General features: G+C 36.0%; 1 protein-coding gene across 1 annotated transcript; it reads right to left on the bottom strand.

Annotated features, from left to right (window-relative positions):
- Positions 1–7249: 7249 nt before the first annotated feature.
- Positions 7250–24247, bottom strand: LOC119794624 (AN1-type zinc finger protein 3-like). The gene is made up of 6 exons (XM_038302253.1): positions 23872–24247; positions 17744–17784; positions 16793–16981; positions 15108–15173; positions 11873–12085; positions 7250–7658 (listed from the first exon to the last, which is right to left on the bottom strand). The coding sequence occupies exons 1-6, from the start codon at positions 23952–23954 to the stop codon at positions 7504–7506; spliced, it is 747 nt and encodes a 248-aa protein (XP_038158181.1). The 5' UTR covers positions 23955–24247; the 3' UTR covers positions 7250–7503.
- Between the last annotated feature and the right edge of the window lie 457 nt (positions 24248–24704).

Genomic DNA, 24704 nt, shown 5'->3' with positions numbered 1-24704 from the left:
GTTAATACAAGATGCTAGAACTTTAAGAACTGAGTCACAACTGTTAGAGGAAATTGTAAAGTTTATTTTAATATGAATTAATTCAGTATAATTCTCTTGCACATAAACTATTTAAATAAAAACTATATAGTTTAAGTGGACCTGATAAGGCACAGATTTCCTCCTCCTGCTTATCGTCTATCACAGGTTCTAGGTTCGATACAAATACTCCACTTTCATTAAATCTAGACTCTGTCACTCCTAACCCTGTTCTGTTGGATTCTGCCAGCAGCTGGGGAGAAATGTGCAGTCAGCTTGTTCCTTAAAGGTCATAAGGAAAAAAAAAAGTCAATCAAACAGTAATGGCTATATTGGGAGTGGGTCTTCCATCGTTGCAGCTAATTTTCTCTTAAACCTGACCAAATGTCAGCCCAGGCCTAGTTGAATCCCCTGCAGAATACTGTCAGTTTTTGGTGGTTGAAATGGTAATGGATAATACTGGAGTCATTAGCTATGGTATGAAGGAGGATTACGGCTTATATTTCTCTTGATCTAGAGTTACTCTCAAAGAATATTAAAATGCGAGGGCAATCAGAAAGCACAGCCCACCAGTGTTCTTGCCCTTTTTTACTCTTTAAATATTCCAACTCATCAACTAGCTCAAAGAAATTCAGGGTGGTAGATTTTCCTAGATTGCTGACTCATAATCATCCTAATTTCAACATAAAAAATTTATTCTAAATAATTTATATGCTTTTTTTTTTTACTGGTGCAGCAAATATATTTTAAACATCAAAATCATAGTCTCTTGCTGAATCATAGCCCATTTTTCTTTACACATGTAGCTTGTTCTTACCCTTAAGCCTTTCAGTAGCATACTTGAAGCTATATTATTGATTTGCAGCTGTGTGTCTGCAAACCTAATGGAAGTTTAATTTCCCTTCCCTGACCATTACTTATGGAACATTTATGGCTCTTTAGCATCTACAGTACAGGCATTTAGTTGTTTGCATAACTTTATCAAGACAAGAGCTATGCATGAGCTGCCCACTCATTTACTGTATAAAGCACTATAGTGAGTCAACCATCATGAATAACCTTTTCCCAGCGATTTTTTCTCATTATACAGTGTGCTAGAAATGCATCATACTGTACATTAAAAGTAGATTGGCATAAAAAGCAGCATTGCCAACCATCTTTACAAATGCAGAGCAACACTGATTACAGCAAGAAAGTCAGGTCTGTATTTTTAAGGGTCATAGCAAATTACAACTGAAGGAGAATCTAATTATAAACCTGGTAAAGTTTGACTTTTCATGATCTAATCCAACCTTTAAGTTAAAAAAAACTAAGAGGCATGGTACACCCTGGACAGGTTGCCAGTCCATTATATATATATATATATATATATATATATACATACATACACACACAGTTTGTATTAGCATTTCATTTAAAACAGCCTTTTAAAAATTATTTATACCCTTTTCAATAATTACTGTAGATTTTTGCATGTTTCAAAAAGTACTTTGAATATATGCTACTTGCCATCACCCCAATCTGCTACCTCCAAAGTTTGACCAGGAAACTCTAAAACAGTATTATTACTTGTATCCAAAAGTGTCATGGCTTAACGGTGTGTTTTACATCAATCAAAACTGAAACTACATCACTAGGTGGTTATAGGAGGCATCTTGGGTTACCTGTAACCCATCAGAGCAGGTTTTTATCCATATAGCTGGAATACATTTAGATAGCAGAGTCTTTATTCAGGTATAGTTCTCTTAATTTGAGATTAGTTAATAACCTAATAGCTAAAATCAGATAAGTTTTAAATTTAAAATCTAACTTTTTGAAAGTTATTTTTTAACCACACTAAATGTGGTAGACATTTTGTTTAAATATCAGAAGACCTTTTAAGACAACATGTTTTTGCTGAATTGTATTGTATTTAAGAGATAAACTTCCCATGGAAATATCTAAAATGTTGGTTTAATATAAGTTTATATATCTAGCTATTTTAAGGAGAAAAATGCCCTGTATAAATTCAATTAAGGTTTTAAATGATGTTGTCTAAACAAGAAAAAATAAAGCCCCCCCCACCCCCCAAATCTGAATTTCAATGTCAGATGTTTAATGACATATCCAGTGGATGATCATTTCAGCCTCAAAGAGGAAAATCATTCAAGATGGACGATTGGATGTTCTTCATTTTAGAAGAAAAACAGGAAAAACCTGATTTATAATGTAAACACCGACAACTAGCTTTTTTAAATTAATTTAAATTGTCTGACAGCAATGTTGCAATTTTGTTTGCATTGTAATTTTTCAGCATTACCAAAACTATCCCATTCCACAACACAAAGTCATAATCAGTAAATTAGAATAAATTCCATAGGTGAAGTTTTGCAAATTAAAAATAACTTTAAAAAAACATACTTTTAGTAAGAATTTAAATACAGTATTTAGCAACTGGCTATTTCGGTCAAAAAAGGTTTTTTTTGCTCACTTATTAAATATTTAAATCCTAAATGTTATGTTTTAATCAGCTGCAAAGAAAATCTCATAAAAAAAAAGGCTTCAAAACAAAATTTCATTATAGCTATTTTATACTATGTTCTGATTTTAGTTAAATTGGTTAGGCTGCTGAGAATGAATGCAATAAAATATACTTACTCATTTTTTTTTTTTTTTTTTAAATGCCCTGCTGAATTGTTGCTGTTTATAATCTCTTGGGATAAAGATGGGGGTGGTTTCATCACAGCCTTAAACTGACAATTAAACCAAACATTTGAGCTGTGTGAGGAAGCTGAGGCAGGTACACACAGTGGAGACACGCATGGAGACCTGTTACAGGATAGTATCTGAGCGTGTCACATTCTTTCTTAAGTTACATAGAGGACCATCCAACCCAGAATTACAGGTCAATAATCACAGAATAAAGCAGCATTTCAATGGCTTTACATTAACATGCTATTTTTACCCGATCCCATCACAACAGCCAACTCTTAAGTATTTTTACAGAGTTGCAGAACAAATGCAGCAATTAGCCGTTCATCGTAGCTTCATAATACATCACATCCATAAAATACTTATGCTGCATTATCCAAATCAGACAGCAGTTTTCCATATCTGTGTCATTTATGAGCTTATCAAATTTGCTTTGCTTTAAGAGGTTATAATGGGGACGATGTAATTACAGACAAGCTTTCATAGAGCTGAGTGCTCATGAGATTTAATAAGAGAACTTATCACAACACTGTACAAGACAAGCTCTGACTGGAAAAAAGCATGCGTTACATCAGACAGTAAAAATAATCTATTGCTCACTTTTAATACTGTTACCTGACTGCTTTTACAGTATACATGAGATCATTGTTTATTTTCCTACTCTGAGTTTACAAGAAAGTAAAATCTGTGATTTTGCCACTTCTGTCAAATAAAACTGGCGCCAGTGTGTCTGGGGATGAGAGAGAGGGATTTTAGTTTAATAATGAGAGGCACAGAGAGGACCCGTAGACAAAGCATTTAGTAAGACAATGTTCAATGTACAGACAGTGTTTATAGCTGATCGAAGCCAATCAAGGCTGACAGAATAGCTGGCTTTCTTGTTTGTCGAGCCCTAAGAAGATTACAAACCACCGGCCACAGCATCTTATCCCTCAAATCCCTCTCTAACACCAGGCAGCCTTGTGCAAATACAGATCTCAGGCTCCTTGTTGCCACCCTGTCCTGGCACCGTCCTTCAGTCAGGGTGTCAGAATTTAATAAAGACACTATTAAAAACAAAGAGGAGGAAAGGCGGCAAACCACCAAGGCAAAGGAAGGACTTTGCAAAGCCTGAGGGCAGATTAAATTACAAATAAAACTGCTTTCTAATAAATGTTGAAAAGTAGCTGTATGCTTATAGCAGTGTTGAAAATACTAATGGGGGGCCTTAAGTCTTGCTCTTTCAATGTAGGTGAATGTAAAAATTTCCTCCATATACATTTCTTGTGTTCTTGTCACATTAAAATGTTTAATAGAATTTGAAAAAAACTTGACTGTCAGTCAAAGAAAACAGCAAAAATTAATTTCATATTTAACAAAACGAAAAGGCTATGACATAGGTGGGTACTAATTAGTTACATTTACTCAGTTACATTTACTTGAGTAACAATTTGGGAAAAAAAAGTACTTTTAGGAGGTTTACTGTGCCGTACTTCTTACTTTTACTATTCCTAATTGAGTAAAAAAATAGACAGTAAACAGTAGATACTAGCAGTGGAAGTTTGTTACCCTTTCTTAACATACATACAAGTTGTCATGTTACGTTTTTATTTTTTTTTTAAGTTTTATGTTAGAAAACGAAAAAGGTACAAGTATTTCTTCTGTATTAATTGTATATTCATTAATTTATTCTATTTTTTAGGCCTTTGAGTCTTTAAAATGTCAGAACTTGCACATCAAGCCTGTTTATCAGCATAATTTCTAAACTTTAAATCTGATGTTACTATCCAACTTTTACTCAGTTCTGAAGCAGCCCTTTTTGCAGAAAATTTTTGTATTTTACCCGAGTAATTTCTTGGATGACTCCTTTTTTGTTTTGAGTACAAACATATTAAAGTAGTACCACTCTTGAGTACAATTTTTGGGAACTGTACTTACCTCTGATGGCAAAGCCACCTATGTGGATAAAGTACTTGCAATCCCTGAATTTTGATTACATACACCTAAAAAAATAATCATTTAAAACAGGACCTGCTTGAGAATATTCATTTGGCCGAAAGTTTTCATGACGCAACCCATCCCCATCCCAAACCAAAAAAAATTCAAGAGCAATTTAGAAAAGGCTGTTGTCGTTTATTACTATGGAAGGGGTTTCAAAGCTTCATGCATGAAACAAATGTGCTGTCTCCCATGAGTCGCTGATCAAATTTACAGCATGTCAGCAAAAAGGGCACAGAAGAAACTAGAATCACAAATAAAACATGTAGATCTCACTTACCTCAGCGATCACATTTCTACAAAAAAAAAAAAACACTAGGGAAAAAAAAAAAACATTCATAGAAGGGTAACGGCAAAAATCAGAAAAATAAAAACCAGCCATTTCTCATTTGCTAAAAATCATCTTGTTGATTCCAAACATTCTGTTTACCAGAAAAAAGGGTAAATGTTTGGGAGGAGAGTGTCCCGTTCTTCATTTTCCAAACTAAATGTGTTTGTGGTAGTTTGAGAAACTTGGACTGCTTTATACTTTACAGTTTGACTTGATATCATGAATAGGAATTAAGAATCAATTTGCAACCTTGACACTCAAGTTCATTTAGGTTATGCTGCAGGAGAAAAAACCATAGCACACCAGATCAGGCTCGAAATGCTTAAAAGATATGTGTACAATTTTTAACAACTTTAACATTTTGGAAAGTTTTGATCACAACAAAAGTTTTTTGTTTTTTTTCCCCCCTTAACATTAATCAGTGCAGCACACCTCAGAAGCTCAGCACAGTAAACATAAGCAACTTCAGTTAAATGTCCCTTTTAGGTTTCCTGGATTTCCACACATACACGCTAGCAAAAAGATGTTAAGTGAATTAGAGTAGCTTTATAGCAGCCCTGTGTGAGCTGTAAACAGACGTTTATATCTCTATAAAAACTATCAGAATATTAGAACACTCAAGGGAGCAAGTTCAACGCAGCAAGACTCAACTGGCTCATCTTCCAGTCGTTCTAAATAAACGGTACAGCAAATGTTTCATGTTCAGTAGTTAAGAACACAGTGAATTTTTGGAAGCAAGTACACAAGATTACCATTTTTGTCTAGCCCAGTTTATTTTTAATCGGTAACATAACAGGAAACTGGAAGCAGAAAAATAAAAGAAACATTTCACACATATATATATATATATATGTGTGTGTGTGTGTCTTGAACAGATTTTTTCCCTAAATTGTAAGCACATCACAACCAAAAGCTTAAGTCCCAAAACTAAAAGTTAAACAGGGTTCCTTTAAGATACACAAGTTGCATTTATTACCTTTTTTTGTTTGTTTGTTTTTTACCTTTCCACTGCCAACCAAGAAAATAATTCAAAGGCAACTACAGCCAAATGTTATTTCACTTTGCACACTGTAGTTATGTTCCCTCAGTTGTAACAAACCAAGGAGGAGGAAAGAGGAGGAAAAAAAACAAATGATAAAGGAAAAGGCGGCATATTGGGGTAAGTTGATCATCTTGCTAAATGAAAATAAAAACTTATAGAGAGCAATAACAACATATTAGTTAGAGAGAAAGTCAAACATATCTTGCTTTTGTCTGCTGGTATTGCAACTAACCAGCAGTGATCGGCTAAACATGAAGTGCAGGACCTGAATAAACAACGCAGTCCAACACAACTCCCTCGGTTGTTTAATGCAGCTTCAGTCGTCACTCCAAAGTCTTCGTTATGCAAATTTTTCAGGTCCAGAGATTTCTCATTAGCACAGTCTCTTATGTCCTTAAATCTAGTCGTTTAATGTATACACCAAGCACACAAAACCCTTATACTTGTTGATTAAAGAACATGGTTTTGAAGAAGAAATGTCTATATGTGAGAGATAAGAGGATAAGCAAATTGAAAAAAGAAAAAAAAAAACTATAGCCCATTCCAAACATTGAAGTTAAGTCTACATAATCCAAGAACAAGGAGTTTGCTGTCCCCATGTGTTCACATCCGACACAGTCTGTAGGTCCTGATTATGGACCCCCACTTTTTTTGTTTTGTTTTTATAGTCCACTGTGGCAGAAGCACCTTCAGTTTCAGACAATCTGGAAAAAAAAAAAAAATAAATGACGAACTGGTGTTCTGAAGAGCGAGGGAAAAAAGAAAGCTGGTGGGAGGGTGAGGGCAGGGAGAGTTTTGGATATCCTGAGGTGGGTGATTAAAAGCAGTTTATCTTTCTGAAAGGTTTAGGGTTATAGGAGCTGGCTGGCCAGTGCAGGTTAGACGGGACTCGAACAGAGCTTGGCAATCTAGTTTGCCTCGCAAAGTCAATACTTGACGCAGGTACAAAGAAGCTCTGGTCTGGATTTTGAGGTAAAGAGCAGAACCTAGAAACAGCGCCAAAGCCATAGTGTGCAAGAAGGAGAACTTTCTCCCTTTCTCCTGCTGATCTTTTTTTTTTTTTCTGAGGTAAAGAGAACAGGCTAGTTTCCAAAACAAACATAACTGTTTAATTTTGACATCCATTTATATACTTACACACCATTCATAGATTTGTGGTCAAGAGTGCTTCATAAAGCATCATCTTTTCTCTAAAATGTTGGAGTTTTTCCATTTCCAATAGGTATCTTGGTATAAGGGATTCTATCAGACCAAAAGAAGCTGGAGTTAAACAAATAAGAGTAAGGGGAGAATTTGACAAAAGAGCCAATTATAAAATAGAGCAATGCTTTCCAAAAAGTAAAAACTTGTGAAAAACCCTGAAGAATTATAGGAGAAAACCCATATCCACGTTAACGCTGAGACACTGTCTGAAAGCCGAGGCTCCAAAAGAGCAAATGGTTGCTCAAGAACACTCCTCCCCGATGCGCTGGAATGAGCGGCCCACTTTACGGTCCAGCTTTACCATCTTAAGCACAGCCTCCTGACGTCCGCGCCCCTGGTGGTCAAAGAGGCAGTCGTGTTGCTCAGGAAGACGATGGAGCATGCAGAAGATGAAGCCTGCACAGTAAAGGAAGAGTCATTGGGAAGACAAAGGGAAAATCTTTTCATTTACTATATTCAACATCAAATACACATTTCTACCTCAAGTAAGAAAAGGCGATACCTTTTGCTTACTTGCCGTTTCCTACTCTGACTTTATTCCACAGAAAGAAATGCATATTCTCCCAGAATTAGCAATAAAGAATCTGAAACTGTTGGCTCTCTGCATCAATCTTTTTAGCACATGTACTGGCATTCACTGCTGGCATTCGATAAAAGGTAATTAAAGGTCCAGTTTGACATCTGATTGCAAAGCAATTAAAACCAAGCCCAAGACTGCAGAAATTAACCATATGTCTTGCAGAGTTATAAAAAATGAGGCTTAATTTCCCACTTTTATTTTGCTGTGACGTGTTAACAAGTGACACATTTCCTACGAATAGACTGCATTAGATATGTAACTTAAAACTAAACATAAAAAAATAAATATCCTTTCTGTATACATGTCTTGGAATTCCCGCCCCCTCCCCAAAAAAACTTTTGAAATAATCCCAACTAGACCCTTCTAGCAGTGTGTTTTTGCAATGCATGTTATGTAGCCTGAGTCACACCGAGTTTTTGGTGACTAAAGGGGGCCTTTCAGTAAATAAAATTATTAAAAGTAGCGATGAACTGAAATTTCAGCCACTGAAGTTTTTCAGATGAAAATGACCAAAAAGTCTCTTGTTGGTCGTCGGCCGATAGACAATTAACAGAGGAACAGAATGACCGAAACTTGTGATGTTGTGGCAAATAGCATATCCAGCACGGGGGGAAAGGGATCCCACGCAAACAGCACAGCCAGCAAGCAGAGACGTTGTTGAAAGCTCCAAGTGAAACACTAAAGCTGGAGCACACAGGTTGCGAAGCAGATTTTTTTTTTTTTTGTATTTGAGAGTTGAGCGCGAGTTTAAACGCTGCATGTTGGCCGCACTGCGCTTTCAGGTCAGTGTCACAAAATGCCATCGAAATACAAACAGCCCCACCCTCATTCTGAATCCAAGAATCCAAGATGGAACGGGAAACTGACAGCGAACATGTTCACTCAGTCTCTGGTGGACGAGTTTGAAAGCGCACAAAATTTTCACAGTGATCAATTCTGCCAAGGTAAAGTGCAGAACAACAACATGTCAGTTTTAAATAACTATTTTGGTACTTTTGTTATTGAATAATTCATAATTTATTGAAGTTCCTTGAGTTAAAAAAAATGTAGTTTTTTAATACGGATGTAAACAACATAAAAAAGAATTTTCTTTTCAGTGCATGCCTTATCAAACTAATTTATTTTAGTTTTTTATTGCATCTTTTCTAAGTACGCTTATTGTCTTCCATTGTACTTTCTGCCAACAGGCTTGGATATGTTGGTGATTAAACAGCGGACCAGTTCAACACTTAGCGTTTATGGCTTTCCTGACTTGTGAAGGGTGTACATGACAATTCAATAGTCTGAAGTATTTTGTAGAAATGGACATAAAAAATAGTATTTCTGAGTTAAACATGATTGGTTAAATTGTTTAAGTTTTTAGGTCATAAGATATTGAAGAGAAAGAAAGACTTGAACTACATCTTTGTATCTGATAAATCTGTATATGTTTCAACGGAAATAAATCAATCAAAATACAATAATTTCAGATTTTTTTTAAATTATGGAGATGTATGCATATTGATCTAGTCTTATTTAAATATCCAAACCTAATGAAGGATTTTGTTTTCTATAAAAACTTAAAGAGCATGAACTGAAAAAAAGAAAAAGTTTCATCACAGCAATCTCGATTTACTTAAGTTGCTGCTTGTGGACCTGGTACTTTAGTAATCGTGCTTCAGATATTCTGGGAGCAACATAATCCAGATGATTATGTTCCTGGGCTTTTTAGCCTCTAATGTCAAAACGAATGAGTTAATTAGAGTTAAATACCAAAGCCTTTCCCTTGTGTCACACCAATACTTAGAAAGATTAATATTAGAGGCAAGCTGCAGCGAGCAGATGCCTGCTGAGTGAGGCAACACTGGATCACTTTCTTAGCAATAGAAGTACCCCCCCACCCACATTTACAATCTGAAAAGCATTTGCACTTTTAACTCATCTTTAGACCTTCTTAACTTACACACAGTAGCACATTATCAGGACCATTAGCTAAATTATCTCAAATGACTGCAACATTCAAAGTTACTATAACTGCCACAATTTTCCCTCTTTGTTTGCAAAAGCCAAATGTTCATAGTAAGCATTAGATTACTAGAGATTTATTGCCAATGCATTCAACAATGATGGGTGTAAAAAAGTAATGAAAAAAAGGAGGACATGTCCATTTCCAATTTAAACATTATTGCATTTATTAAAGGAGATCAGCCTTTTAAGAGGAAGGAGCTTTGACGTTTTAAGTACTTTAATTTGTATGCAAACAAGTTAATTAGGAAGCCAAGTATTGGCTTTAACTGCATTAGGGGTTGTGGTAATTGGCCTATGTTTTATAAGCAATAAGAAAAATTCAAGCTTTCTGCAATTGTCCCCGTGGGCAAACAAAAGCACAAAACCAAACAACAAGGCAAAAGCTGATTCCATCTTCTGCATTTTTTTTTTTCTAAAATGTAATTAAAACTTTGAACCAGATAATGCTAATCATTTTTCAAGGCATATAATACTCACTGCAAAGGTTGTTTACAGCTGTAATTCACCTCTGAACCTTAGACTGACCTTACCTGCATGAGCTCCTTTTGTCCAGATCACTCTTCAAGAAATGTTTAGCTGACTTTAGGTAAAGTCGTATTGATGTACATTGCCATCCAGAGATTTTTAAATTATGCTTAGAAACTTAAAAGCTAAAAAAAAAAATGTATTTATAATCTTACTAATTAAATGTATAGAGGACGATCTTTTATTTCCGGGTGGATCATCTAAGAAAGCGGTCCTCTTAATCTTCAATCATTCTGATGATATGTTTACGAAAGGCTGTCTTTCTGTGCATGCATACTTTCAGGCGTATATGTGTGGTGAGCTACGGTTTCAGTCATTGAAGCTCACCTTTCTCACTGCGGTTCTTTGAAAATGGCCGAGGATTGTAAAAAAAAAAAATTGTATACGAAGTGTATGTGAAGAAAAGAAAGGCCTCAGAAGAGGCAGATGTATCCCAGAATGCTTTGAGCAGAGAGCTCTCCTCGCAAATCATTCTGGGATTTGCCATGGCATTCTGGGATTTGCCATCGGCTGTAGCTACCTAACAACAGCGACTAATAACAAAGATGGCGCAGGAGGAGTTACGTGACCAACGGGGAGAAAAAAGCAGTGATCATCGTCTGTTTGCTAGAAATTCCACTATATAGTCCCCACTGTATGTGGACAAAGTTGGCTTGCATGAGCTATGAGAGGAGCACATTTTAAACAGGGCGTGCACGAGGAGAAATGGGCTCGTGCATGGTCTTGCACGCGCATTTATTTATTTTTTTTTTGGAGAGGGCTGTTTTTTTTCAAAAAATCCTCCACAATACCTTTAATTTAGAAATCTAGTCATCACAGTATCCATGATGACCTGGGGTTTTTTAATATCGACTGTCAATGTGTTGAACAGGAAATGTTAACCTTTCATTTCAGTTGATTTGAAATAGTTATAATGGAGGCAATTTTTCTGAAGCATTGGAAAAGAAAAACATCTATAAAGAAGATGATTACTGATAGGAATTCATTTATTATTGTTCATCGTTACCTAAACTCCACTTCTGATTGGTTGATTAGTTTGTTGTGAAAGCTCCTCCCGTAGACATGTGTTAAAGGTTTGTTAGAACATGTCAAGAAAACGACTGAAATTCGACTGAAAAGTTTTTGTCCGCATGGTATGCAATGCAGTATCCATCTGCTAAGTGTACATTTCGTACAAGACAGTTTTGTTTTTCCTCAAAACAATACATCAGCTTATGGTGGCAGGTTTGTCTAGGGGAAATTGATTTAATGCAACAGTAAAGAGACGTTTTTAATATTACTAGATAACTTTTATCCTGATTCATCTTTGCCTCATTTCTAAATAACTTCTTATTCTGACAAAAGTCCAACTCCAGTTTCAGTATGTTAAATATATTTAACAAAATAAATGTTTTCATACTGATCCTGTATGCAATATGTATACTTGATAAATGTCTGAATCATTCCATTAAGCATGAATAAATCTATACAGGTCATGTAACTAATAATGTCATCATACCACAGCGACAGGAGCCCAGTTCCTGCTGTACCAGCTCCAGTTTAGTTTGGCAGCGATGGCAACGTTTGCGGCTCCGCTGTTTAGAGCCGCTGCGAGAAGAAAATGGCGAAGATGATAATGATGATGACGATGACGATGAACACTCCTCACCCTCTGGAACCTCTGCCACTCTTGCCCGCTTCTCTGGTGAGGAGTCACTTTCTGACTCTGAGGCTTAGGACAAAGGGAAATGTGCACATATAAAAAACACAAGATAAGAGAAAAAAAACTGATGACATCTTGGTCAAACTTATAAAAGATTTCCGTTCTGTATCAAAGATTTTGTGTGGAAAATGTTAAAGTGCAAAAATTTATGTTTTCTGGCAAAAAAAACATTTTTTTAGGCTATTCAAGTAAAATGGTATGAAGATTATTCCACAAGTAGTCACTACTGGGAGAGGGCAAAACCTGGTTTGGTGTCAAACAAGAAGGAGAGAGAAAGCAAGATTAATAGGTCTCCTGTTTTAGATTACATGGCCGACAAGAGGGACAGTAGGCGCCTGTAGCAAGCTTCCGCTGGTTGGCTAGAATTTCAACTCAGCTTTTCTCATCAATCCAGCAGACTTTTTCCCTGGCCCTGCCAAAATGCAGATCAGCACTCAATAAATCTCTGAGAACTAGGCCATGCAGTACAGTCAGACATCCCCCTCCCCATTCAACTAGCCTGGCTCATCGATCCTCCATATATGCGGGTGTGTGAGAGTCTGGACATGTGCAGTTTCAAGCTGTGAAAAATGGTTTCCTTTCTACCTGAGTTTTTTTTTTCCTTCATCCTATATTGCTGTTGATAATCTATATAGGTTAAAACAGACCAATTCAAATTTGATATGAAACCAAAGTATTTCTGTCTCTACAGATTTAATTTGGATTATATAGGCATTATTACCGTATTATGATTATACGTAACACCTTATGAAAAATGCGCAGAAAACAGAGCCAAAGGATGTGGATTTAGATTTTGACCTTACATTTAAAGGTTGCTACTTGGGAATGTGTGTTTAACGCCGATCCTCATATGACTTCAGAATAGAGATCAGCATATTATCTACAGCCATCTTAAATCATTTCATACGGTTTCTATATAACTTAAAGTGGCTCTCAAAGTTTACAAAATAAGAAAAATATTGTGGGGTGGTTGCATATCTAAGCAGGCTCTTGAGATAGAAATTTAAAAAGCCACTTTTGATTCAGTTTCAGAACTAATTTTCCTTTAGAGAATTTCTCACAGCAACAGGTGCTCATTCTGGCTTTCTACAGTTCACATCTATCAGATTGTGATTTTCTGCCCATAACCCTTTCCTATTGAATTTTCTGTTAATGTTGCTCTGGACTATAGCTCAGTCATTACAAATTATTTGTTTTCCTCATGAGAAGTCATGCTTTTCTTGATATGAATGTATGCTTGGAATGTGTGGTGCTGAAAAATATAATTCATTGTTAGCCTTCTGGGACCCAAGAAGGTTTAGAGCCAGACGTGGCAAATACAGCAGATACCCTTTAACTGCTGTTAAAGTCGTAGGGAATCGGCTGTTCCAACTGTTGCATTTCCGAATTCTCTCGAGTGGTGCCTGACTTTACACGAGTGAATTAAGTGACTGTGATTGGTGTTGTATCAAGGGGGCGGGATCTTTGTGGCAGTGTAGATACCAGATCTCCTCGGGTCTTGCGCTTGCCAGTAACGTTACGCTACACGATTGGCTGAAGGTTGCCACATAATGTAAAACACAGTGGTGACCCAGACAACAATAACATCACGCAGCATCCATGTGCTGAATCGGGAGCTTCTGTAGCGTTAGCGTGTCTAATGAACGATTAAGTTTTACCTTCACGATAACAAACAAAAAAAAAATCTGTTTCTGGTGAACAAAGTAACTGTTGGACCATGATATAAATGGGGGAGAGCTGGGTAGCACTGTGGCTAGCTGTTTTTAGTAGCTAACAGGTTAGCCTTTTTTAGCTTGGTCAGTTAGCCATATTAAGCTACACTACTTTTGAATTTGTATCAACAACAACTGTCTTATAAAATTATAAATTAATTGTATAAGATGTTCCATTTGTCCTCCTCTGCCCTCTGATCTTAATCAAAAGAATAAAAATAAGCTGAGCCTTTTTTTGTGTCACCTTAATAAATGGTAGACCCCAGTCTGTCTTAGAAGGCAGTGCTTTCCTTCAAAGCTGACGATGATTGTTTTCTACTTTCAGCTACTGCCAGGGCGGCAGAAGCTTGGTTTGGTGTAGAAGACTTATAGCCGTATATGTTTGAGCCCTTGCCTCGCACACTGCCAGGTCTGTTAACTCTACGCCTGCCGAAGACACAGACGTCCATCCATTTGATTGACAGATGACCGTTGATAAATGATGGGCCAGATTTAGGTGTACAAGCTGACGTATAACCAACTGGCCTGCATAAAAAACACACAGATTTTAGGACAGATTTTTTTTTTTTTAATAGAATTTTTTTTATATTTTGGGACAATAAGTCTGAAAAGAGTACATTTATATGTATTGTATATATTGTGTTGTTTTGATGATCTGTTTTGTTTTTGTTTCAAATAGATGTTATGGAGCTGTGGTCTAGTCCTAAAGTTCAAGCTTAGTATAATCAGACCGGAGCACACTACCAGTTGTAGTCTAGAAATTTGGAGAATGCATTTAGCTAAAAGCCAGCACTTTTTAGATATTCTTGCATTTCCTGTACTAATGTTATCGGCCAGTTGATATTTTCCTATCCAGATCCTTCAGTTTTGTGTAAGGGTCAAAACTGTCTAGCTTCGTCACATCTTTTCCATTATGTGGACTGCTTTAATGTTTGAGCTAGCTATCAGCTTTTTGATTTTTCCTCTGATCTGGTTATTTTGACAGGATATTCAGTATATAACAAGTGGAAATGTTTCAACATGATTTATTAAGCACAAGGATTTTTAAATGATGTTTTACCAGTGTGGTACAAGCTTCTGAGAGCCTCAGTAGTTCATGTCCTATTGTATCTTTCTAAATTGTAAATTCCATGTATTGCTCTTTGAAATATGTTTAGGTCTCTGCCCACCCTGGCAACCTTCAATGTGTCCCTCCTACTTATATTACTTCAAGGAATAAAACAAATCCCCTCTGGATCTAGTCAATAGTCTTGAGATTAGCTGTGTAAGTGGGAATGACAAACAAGTGGTAAAAACAAGTAACAGAGATTGAAGCATACCAGATTCATATGAGCGTTTTGAGGGAGTGGAAAGTGAAGCCAGGACAGATTCTGTGTTTGATAGACCTGAAAAACAGAAGTAAAAGGGAGCAAAGATGAGACAGCTTATTTCCTTGATTCAACTTTGCTTCTGTCATAATTACAGAACATTTTAGCATTTTATTTTTCTGTCTTAGATCTTTTGAGATCTTGAAAGTTAAAAAAATGTCATGCTGTACTGTAAAGACGCTGTAACAGAGACAGATGGGTACACTGTGAGGTCACTCAGAAAAGCTCACAGATAAAAATAAAAAAGGCATGATAAACATAAGCTCGCACCTGGTTGCTTGGATACTCTTTTAGCATTTTCCACACAGTATCAGCTAAAAAGGTCATGACTGTCCACTATGAAATCCATTAGTAAGCAGTGAGATATTTTGTTCTGTTTTTTTTCACATGGGACATGGTGCTGCTTTGTCTAGATACATACAGAGAAACAAATGTACGATTAACATAATCGAATCCTATTAAAAAAATTAAAATAGAATTTATTTGTTCAGCATAGCATATTTTAAGGTAGTTTAAACAGTAGTTTTCAAACGTCAAAAAAGATTTGCAATATATTGTGTAATTATTAGAATTTTGTGGAAAAAATTAGTTTGGCAGTTATTTTACATTTGACGTTGATTTGATGTTAGTTTGATAATTTTTGTTTGTCTAAAAGCTAGACACATCTGTTTTATTGTCAATTTCTTCCCCCTGTGCCAAATAGACCTTCACAGGTATACTTGTCACTATACAGAGATGACGGATGCCTGGGCAAACGAAGGTGTCCTATTCAGACTTTCTCTCTTAGAAAATATTCTGTACTATCAGTCTTCCAGCATCTTCTGTAAGGACAAACAGTTCAGTTACTAGTCTTCTGCATTCCCACTTTGGATGCTTTAACCTTACTCAGATGTCTTACATTAAAATTATCGTTTGAAAGCTTTTTGCAATTTAAATTAATCTGATTTTGACACTAGTTTAAACAAAAAAATATATATATCTACCAGAAAAAAACGAATTATTAAACCCATCAACTAACGTAACAAGACGTGTGGCAGAGTAATGGGATGAATTAAACCTGGTGAAACTCAAACTTTTCCACTTGAGTTCTGGATAGAGCATATTGACAGAATTTTTTATCTTAAATGCAGAGTTAACATATTTTTTAACAATCTTGGTATAATTATTGCTCTAAGTGGGTTGCTCTGTCAGCTAAAGGCATGATTTAAAGTCTCTATAATTCATTTAAGGATTAGTCGATTACTAAATTAGTTGACAATCATTTCAATAATCGATTAATCTAATGAATTGTTTCAGTCCTATTTAATATGCAGTGAAATAAAAAGACGTAGATGGAGCTGACCGAGCAGCAAGTCTCGGTCAATCAGATTGTAATGTTGAGTTAATTTGTAGTAATCTCATTACTTTGGTGTTTATATGTTAAGAGACTTTATTGAGGATTTTGTTTTTAATTGAACACATGCAAGATCATAAAAACTGCATAGCTGAGTCACTTAGAGCACTACTGGTATTGACAGCGCGCTACTTAACTCATGACTACAAATATAACAAGAATGCCGTCGAAAAAAAAACACAAAAACATATTTTATTTTAAAGCACAATTTAAAAAGAATGCAAAACAAATCATGCGCTCTTACCATTCTGAATATGAACAGATGTCACTCCAGTCTCTCCTGGCAAAGGTTCTTCTGAATTGCTGGATCTCGACATCAGGGACTGACTAATGCTGTTTGTTTCACTACAGAAGATGTCTGTCTGACTGCTGGTGGTGGTGCTTGAAGAGGTCTTTGGGGCACAATCATCGTTCGACTGTTTCTTCTCAGTGTCTAAGAAGAAATTGGAAGGGTGAGATGGGTTTTCTGCTGCCTTAGTCTGCATATTCCAAGACAACTTTCATGTTTTGGAAACAGCTGAAAGCTAACAGGGCAAGGTTTAAAACATGTGTGTGTGGCACAGCGATGCATCTTTGGATGAAGAACAGATTTGAACAGATTTTATGCCAAGACTTTCTGGCATGTGGGAAAATGTGATTATAACGTGAGTGAGATGAATGCTAAACTATTTTGGAGATATTTCACCCCAAGAGGGACAAATTTAATGAACACACAAAACAATTGCCAAGTTTTAGCAATAGGTAAAAAAATGTCTTTCTTGTTAGTCTTGAAATCTCTGTGTAAAGCACTGCCATTCCTTAGAAGACTGGGGTTATAATACATTCAGGTGAAGTCAACCATTACACACAAAAGAAGAGTCAGATGACATCTTGAGTTACCATTTAACATTGTGGCTGTGCAAGCCTTTTGCATTATAGTAAATTCTACTGAATTTATTACTAATTATCTGCATTCTAATAACAATGGTGAAGGACTTTAAATTTAAAATGATTTGTAATGCAGTTTAGTGCTTTGAGACACATTGTTAATACAGAATTTTGAATCAGTTGTTTTCCTTCAATCAGAGCGCTTTATCACCCTCAGTTGTATTAAGTTGCTAAAGATTATCATCAACTCGAGTTATCGTACTCCTCATTTAAGACAGTAAGAGATATGACAAATCAGAGCAGATGTGAACATATGAGAATAACTTACCTGCAAAACATTTTGAGCAAAGATTCTTGGTTTTGCTCGACCTAGAAGGGGATGAAAGATGCCGTGTTAATCAAGTAGATGTGTAGAAATTCAGAAAAGCAGAATGCAGACAAGTCTAAGTACCTATTACTGGTGAGTAACAAGACCAGTCTAATGGCGACAGAAGTAGAAATTAAACTCAGATACAATATTAGGAAAGATGGCCTATTCAAGACAAGGGGTTTACACTGCAATAAAAGTTTTTAAAAAATAAATACATAATTTAATAGGTTAAAATTACAAAATAAATTCCCACTAATCTTACTTATTTCTAAATAGATTGAAGAAATTTTAAAATTCTAATCAACTAATTATGTAAACTTTGTTTTAAAGACCAGTTGTCTTTTAATGGACTCACAGCCCTGTTGTTAGCAGCTCCAGAAACTCTGTCCAACCCTGCATACTTTATTCATTGTGACGACTCAGTATGTTGCTTCTTCCCTCCTAAAGTCCTAACATGTTCCCAAAAGCATGTCCAAATGTTTGTTGTGCTTTTTCTATTCTAGGAAAGCTCTATTTTAAATCCTTCCAAAACTTCATATCAAACATCTTATGCAATAAAATCAGATGGTTCTTTCTTTGTTAGAAACTCTTTTTCTGATCAATAAAGGCCACATAACTAAGGACTAAAAGGCAAGCAGAACTCCTTCTGTTGACTTTAGTACCGAGTAAGGAAGACTGAAAGTTAGCCAGCATCAATATTAGTGAGAGTCATAATAAGCATGGAAGTGTAAAATCTATTCAAAAGTGTATTTAAATAACTTGGGCATTTAGGACAAAAGCATGGCGATTTTGTATAGTCCTTGAAGTATTTGCTAAAGCTTCCCATAAAGCACATCTTTAGAATAATACTATCACAGAGATGACCAGTGATGGTTTTAATAGTGCACCTTTTCTACATCAGATATCTCTACCTTCCTCTTCAGAACCGTCCCTTATTTCCTCTCTGACAGTCGTTCTTACTGTCAGTGCACAAAGTGTGACGGTCGCTGCTATCAGTCACATTCTATTTATTGTAGGTGCTTCACTGCACACCTTTGTCCTCATTTCTAAAAGTAGGGTCAGCCGCAGTCAACCAGTGGGGTGCCTGATATTTTACACTTGCAGGGTCTCGGGTATGATGCAGAAAAGGGGAAAATGGAGAATAGGATGGACGCCAAATCTCATGCATGCTGAGAGGATATAAATCCCATCCTTCTATTAACTCTGCAAATGAGAGGCAATCAAACCACAGAGTCATTAAGAAGGAATAGAATGAGGGAGGAGAAATATGCTGCAGCCTATTCTACAGCCTTTAGCCTCAATGAAGTTTGAAGAGCGTGCAGAGTATCTGTGTTTTACCACTGGCCCGGTGCTAATGAGAATATCTCATTAGGAAAGATCTCTTTTTTTTGTGTCCATGTGTGACACACAAAAAAAAAAGATAAATAATAGTGAAAGGTTAGTTACCATCAAAAATCAAAGATCTTACAAAATGTCTATTGAGACATTTATCACTCATGGTGTCTGAATTATTCACACAGTGATGGTCTATCACATACAGAGAGTATGCTGAACTGATGTCACAAAGCTAGATGAGATCATAAATTATAGATTACTGTGCTCTCAATTTTCTTACAATGCCAACATAAAATTATATAATTTAAATAGGATATTAGATATAGCAGTGCGGTATTTATTAAAATTTTCTGTTAAATTTAGTGAGGAACAATTTGTAAAAACTCATGAGGAATTATAAAATAAATTATGTTATAAATATTTTTTATGCTTTTATGGTCGCGTATTGGTTGTGGCAATTTGTGTCCCTTATAATTTGAGAGTGCTTATTTTTTTTCTCCACAACAATATATTGATATAGTATATAATTATTCTAGAAAGTATAATTTATGTTTAATTCTTTTTGTTAACCAAATAGATAGGGAAGGATGTGCATTTTATACATTGTATACAGCTATGTCAGTTTTAATTAGTGTTAAGAATTTTAAAATGAAAATAAATGTCTTTCACTTAATGTTTTAACATAACTACACACCCCCTAAAAAGACTGATATGACAGATACGCTTTGGCTTTTCTAGCAAAGAACAAAAAATAAATAAATAGTGCACAGCTCCAGAGCAATTAAATTAGTAGCATGAATGGTGTCACTACATTTTGAATAAAATTCATTATTTTGAATGAGTATGAAGCCAATTATCAGGGTAACTAATTTTAAAAAAAATACAAATACACTATGTTGTACCCAGAACTACTCAAGCGGAAATGTTTAAGTTTCCCCTGGTTTAATTTCATAAAAAATTCTGTTTAAGGAACCTTATGCTGTCAAATTATTAATCAATAAATCAAAAGAATAATAGATAGCAGTGCTCGTTGTTAACCATTGCCCAATCTCCCAGGGCAAGTTGTGTTTATTGTTGGGAGATGATCCCAAAAAAAAAAATTTATTTATCACTCAAAATTACTTTAAAATCACGGAAATTCGATGACAACGAACCAGAAGCGTTGCCTTTTTGTTGTTTTGTACACATTCTCGCGATGCAGGTCATACATTAAAAATGTTCATTAAATTTTTTTCTCTTAGACATTGGAGAGGTGCATTTAAATGTTATAGAGCTAAACATGTTAAATTGGTGACTTGTTATGTTATTATCATTGCCTTGTTGCTACATTTATTTTGTCATTGAAAACTAATCCTGAGTCAGTTAAAAGTCAGGGAATTCTGAAATTATGTAGGACTGTGGAAACCCTGTATAAAATAACTATGTATAACGATTCTCTAGAAAAGTCACATTATATTAATAGTATTATTTTGTATAAACATACCGTGACTCTAAAATAAAAGTTATTCATTTGTGACATTGACTTCTGTCTTGTGATTTATCTTAAGTTTTTAACCTGTCAAGTTTTTTTTTAGATTTTTAACATTACAATTTATATTTTCCCAAGCACACAACACTTTAAAGCAAAGTTTAGTTTGAAAAGAATGCAGGAAGGATTGAAAAGAATGTTAACACAGTAATGTAGGCTTGAGTTCATTATCTGATGCATGCATATACACACCAGGAACCTGTAAACTTAAAAAATACTGAATTACAAAAAACATTTAAAAAATAAACATGTTTCATTGATATATATACAACAATGAATATTAGGAACTATATTTATCAAACATTATACTGGGCAAGTAAAAATAGTTTATGGGCAAATGAAAAGTGAAAGTCACTTGCCCTTTGGGCAAGTGGTAAAAATCCTTAACGTCAAACCCTGGATAGATCTGCTAACAAATCAATAGTTGCAGCCCTAAATTGAAATAAAAGTTCGATTTTCAAAGCTATTTATGTCATTTGTCATTTTTTATAAAACCCTGGTGAGGGAAACATGTATTCATTGGATTTGGTAGGAAAAACAAGATAAACAAATATGTGATTAGATTTTTTTTCAGCCACATCGCCCAGGACTTACAATAAGGTGACCAAATAACCCCTTTTTTGGACCACTTTTCACTGATTTAACCGCCTGATAAATTTAAAAAGAAATGTTGCAGGAAGGCTGCCATTACAGTAACCGTATACAAATCATGATAATAACAGCTTGTTTCATCGCTGTTAAAATTACAATAAGAGTAGAAGAGGTGATCGTAGCTCCCATCTTTAAAAGGAAAAAGGACATCAGAAAGCAGAGCAGCAGCTTCGCACTACAGACAGGGAGCTGTCCTTTGGTGTGGCAGCCTGGAATTGGTTAATGTAGTGTTGACCAACTGATTGTTACTATGATAAGGGTTTAGTTTGGCCTTGAAACTAGTACTAGGGTTGTAAACCTTCACTGTGCCCAGGTAAACAAAAAAAAATAATAAAAAAAATGAAAATAGGACTGAGACCTGTTTTGTTTTAATAAACATGAGAAGTGAAAAATGAACCAACAAAATGAAACACACTCTTCGTCTACAGTGTCAACATGTCCTCCTCCAGAGTGAGATAGTTATGCTATGTTCACACCGCAAGCAGTAGAAGCATCAAAAACGCCCATGCTTCTTAATTTTTTATGCTTGGCAGATTTTGGCATTCTAAGTTAATTTAGACGTTAATTCTGTTTCATTGATCGTAGCGCACTGCATCGGCAGTGCTGTGTCTGTCTCTCTGCCAGCTCCCAGATCAGCTTCTCTGATTGGTCTATGTGGCATGTCGAGCAGCAAAAGTTAAATTTTTCCAACTCCAGCAATTGCTGCTTTCGCAGCGCGTCCCGTGAGGTCAGATGCTAATGAGGTGCTGCTTCAGCTGCTCAAACGCGCTGCTCCTGCTGCTGAAAACGCACTGCAGGACCTTTTGCTGCGCATCAACCATTGACTATGCATGTAAATTAGCTGCCTCTGCTGCTTTAGGTGTAAACATAGCATTAGAATGGGCTGGTGACTTTTCATTTTCAAAGTTTGTTATGAGTTGTTTTCCTAATTCATAATAATAAAAGTCCTTCAGGCTTAGGTGTGTTTCTCCATTTATTTTGAATATATGTGAGTAGCTCATGAAACAATAAAAGGATTCAGTGACTTAAAACCGATGAATGGGCCAAGTACCCATTAACAGAAAAAATACAAGGAGGTAAAAATTAATTACCTGGTTAGATGTGCATTTCACCTAATAAGCTTGTAGCACCCAATTTAATTTGTTTTGTGTTTATTTGTTGATAAACTGGAGGAATTTCAAACATTTGCCAAATAACTTTCAGATGTTTGTACAGGCAAAATTAATTGTTTATATTTGGAAAATAAAAAACGTACAGATCTAAATATATGTTTTTGTCAAAGTTTGTATAAGTACCCCCTGCCACCTTAACTTGTATTTATTACAGAGTAATTTTAAATGTTATTGTAAAATATACAAATAACATTTAAACACATCAGCTATACAATTTATCACAGGCTTCAGAGTGGCACTAATGAGCATCTAACAAAAGGAGGGTACAAGAAGGGACCACCAGTCCTTCCTTTTTTAGAGGTTTCTACTGCGGAACAACCAATTCAAATGATTGTAATAGCTGTGTAACTTACCACCAAGTGCTGCAGACAACTATTAATCACTCATTTATTTAATCGTGTGTTTCACCAGGAAGTGTACATTTCTAGAGTAGGAAATTTCAACTGGAAGGAAGGAAAATCAGGGCAACGAGACCAACTGCATCAGCAGAAGGTAAATGTTTCTACTTTGTCTTTTTCAGCTTTTCTTTCAGTCTCCACTGTAGTATTATCATTGTATGGTAGACTTCACTCCCCCACCAAGAGAGGACTCACAAATGATTACTGCCAACTTTAATGTTGAAAATATACACATTAGAGTTTATAAATGTAGAAAATATGCTGCATAAGTCAAGACTGAGCAGCAGACAGTACAGAAACCCAAAGAACACAACAAAGACAAGAAGGATTCTGGTAGAGCTCTATGAATTTCAAGGGTTGAATCCAATCCAACATCCCTGGAAAGACCAGAAAATGAGCTATTGAAACTCCCTGTCCACCCTGAATTTTTAAGTGGAACTACAGAAGAAAAATCTGCACATCTTTCCAAAAGCTTTTCTGACCTTTGAAAAGTTATGTAGTAATGTTTGAAACAGAACAGGAGGGGTGTAATAAGGAGTATGATTAAATTGGAAATTCATTTTGTACTGCTAATAAACCTATAAAATATATGAATGGAAAATTCGTATAATTGATGTGTCTTAAAGGAGAACTGTTTATTTATTGATTCTTACTAACAGTAATGAACCATTGGTATGTTTGTTCCGTATGAAAGCAATTCATTAGGTTATCTCTATCCCCCCCTTTTGCTGAATACGTTGTGTTAAGTAGTGTTAAGCATTAATACTGTCTCGTATGCCAAATTATCTTAATCTACACATCTACCTTATAGTTTAACCTCACAATCTAATTTTAACAAGGCCAGTTAAGGTTAGCTACAAGCTAGTGCTACAAAACAATGAGGACGGGTTAATGACAAGAAAGGCAGCTCATCTCTGTTAGGGTTGCTAATGCTAGCTGTTTAGCTAACCGTTGGAAGAAAAAAAAATTAGGAAATATGTTTGTGAAGCTTTTCTGTCTTACCCCCAAAAACCACAGGGACAACGCGGGGGTAAAACGTTGACGTTGCTAGGACCCTTGCTGCCCTCGCTCCCGGTGTCCCCCATGTCTGTCCGCCGTGACAAGCTCTCCGCGTAGCAGGTGAATCCGTGGATGGAGTGAAGGCCTCCTGTTTGTTAAGCTAGCCCGAGCTTTAAAGCTCTCCTCTACAGTCGGGTTATTTCTCAGAGTTTCGGCCTCAAGTAAATAACTCTGCCGACACGAGCGGCGGGCGAGCGCGTAAAATTAATCCAGTTTTACTGGAAGTCGGGGCCCGTCGAAAGCAACGACGGACAGGGCCACCGGGGACGCTGGGCCGATCAGCTGGAGAGAGGAGCAGAGCGCTGGGAGAAAGGGGGAGGAGCTTAGGGCGCTGGAGGAGCCAAACTTGGGCTCATGTGGATGGGTTCCAGAGTTTCATAAAAAAAAAGCAACAACAAAATGATTCACAGTGGCGGTTCCAGACCAGATTTACCAGGGGTGGTAGGGTGGGACCAGGGACACATAACTAAAGAAGAAAAACAACATCAGTGGCTCGTCCTTTACTATGCTAGGGGAGCCACAAAGCCAAGCCTGTAGACTCTATAACTAGAACAGAGGTCCCAAAACATTTACCCTAAAATTAACAATGCAACAAACTAGAGACTCTCTATAAATAATTTGAATTACTTCATTCTATGTTAATTCATAGTGTAAGTAACTGTATTCATTTCGAAATCTATTTTTTTAATGACATCCATAATTTCTTAAAGGGGAACGCCGTTTTTTGTTGTTGTTTTTTTACATTGGCCCCTTGATTTTACGTTATTAAATCATTT

Source organism: Cyprinodon tularosa, unplaced genomic scaffold (genome assembly GCF_016077235.1).
Source record: "Cyprinodon tularosa strain WSP-4 unplaced genomic scaffold, ASM1607723v1 ctg485, whole genome shotgun sequence".
Lineage (NCBI taxonomy): Eukaryota > Metazoa > Chordata > Actinopteri > Cyprinodontiformes > Cyprinodontidae > Cyprinodon > Cyprinodon tularosa.
Note: the sequence above shows the minus strand (reverse complement) of the source record. Positions and strands in the feature narration are given on the sequence as shown.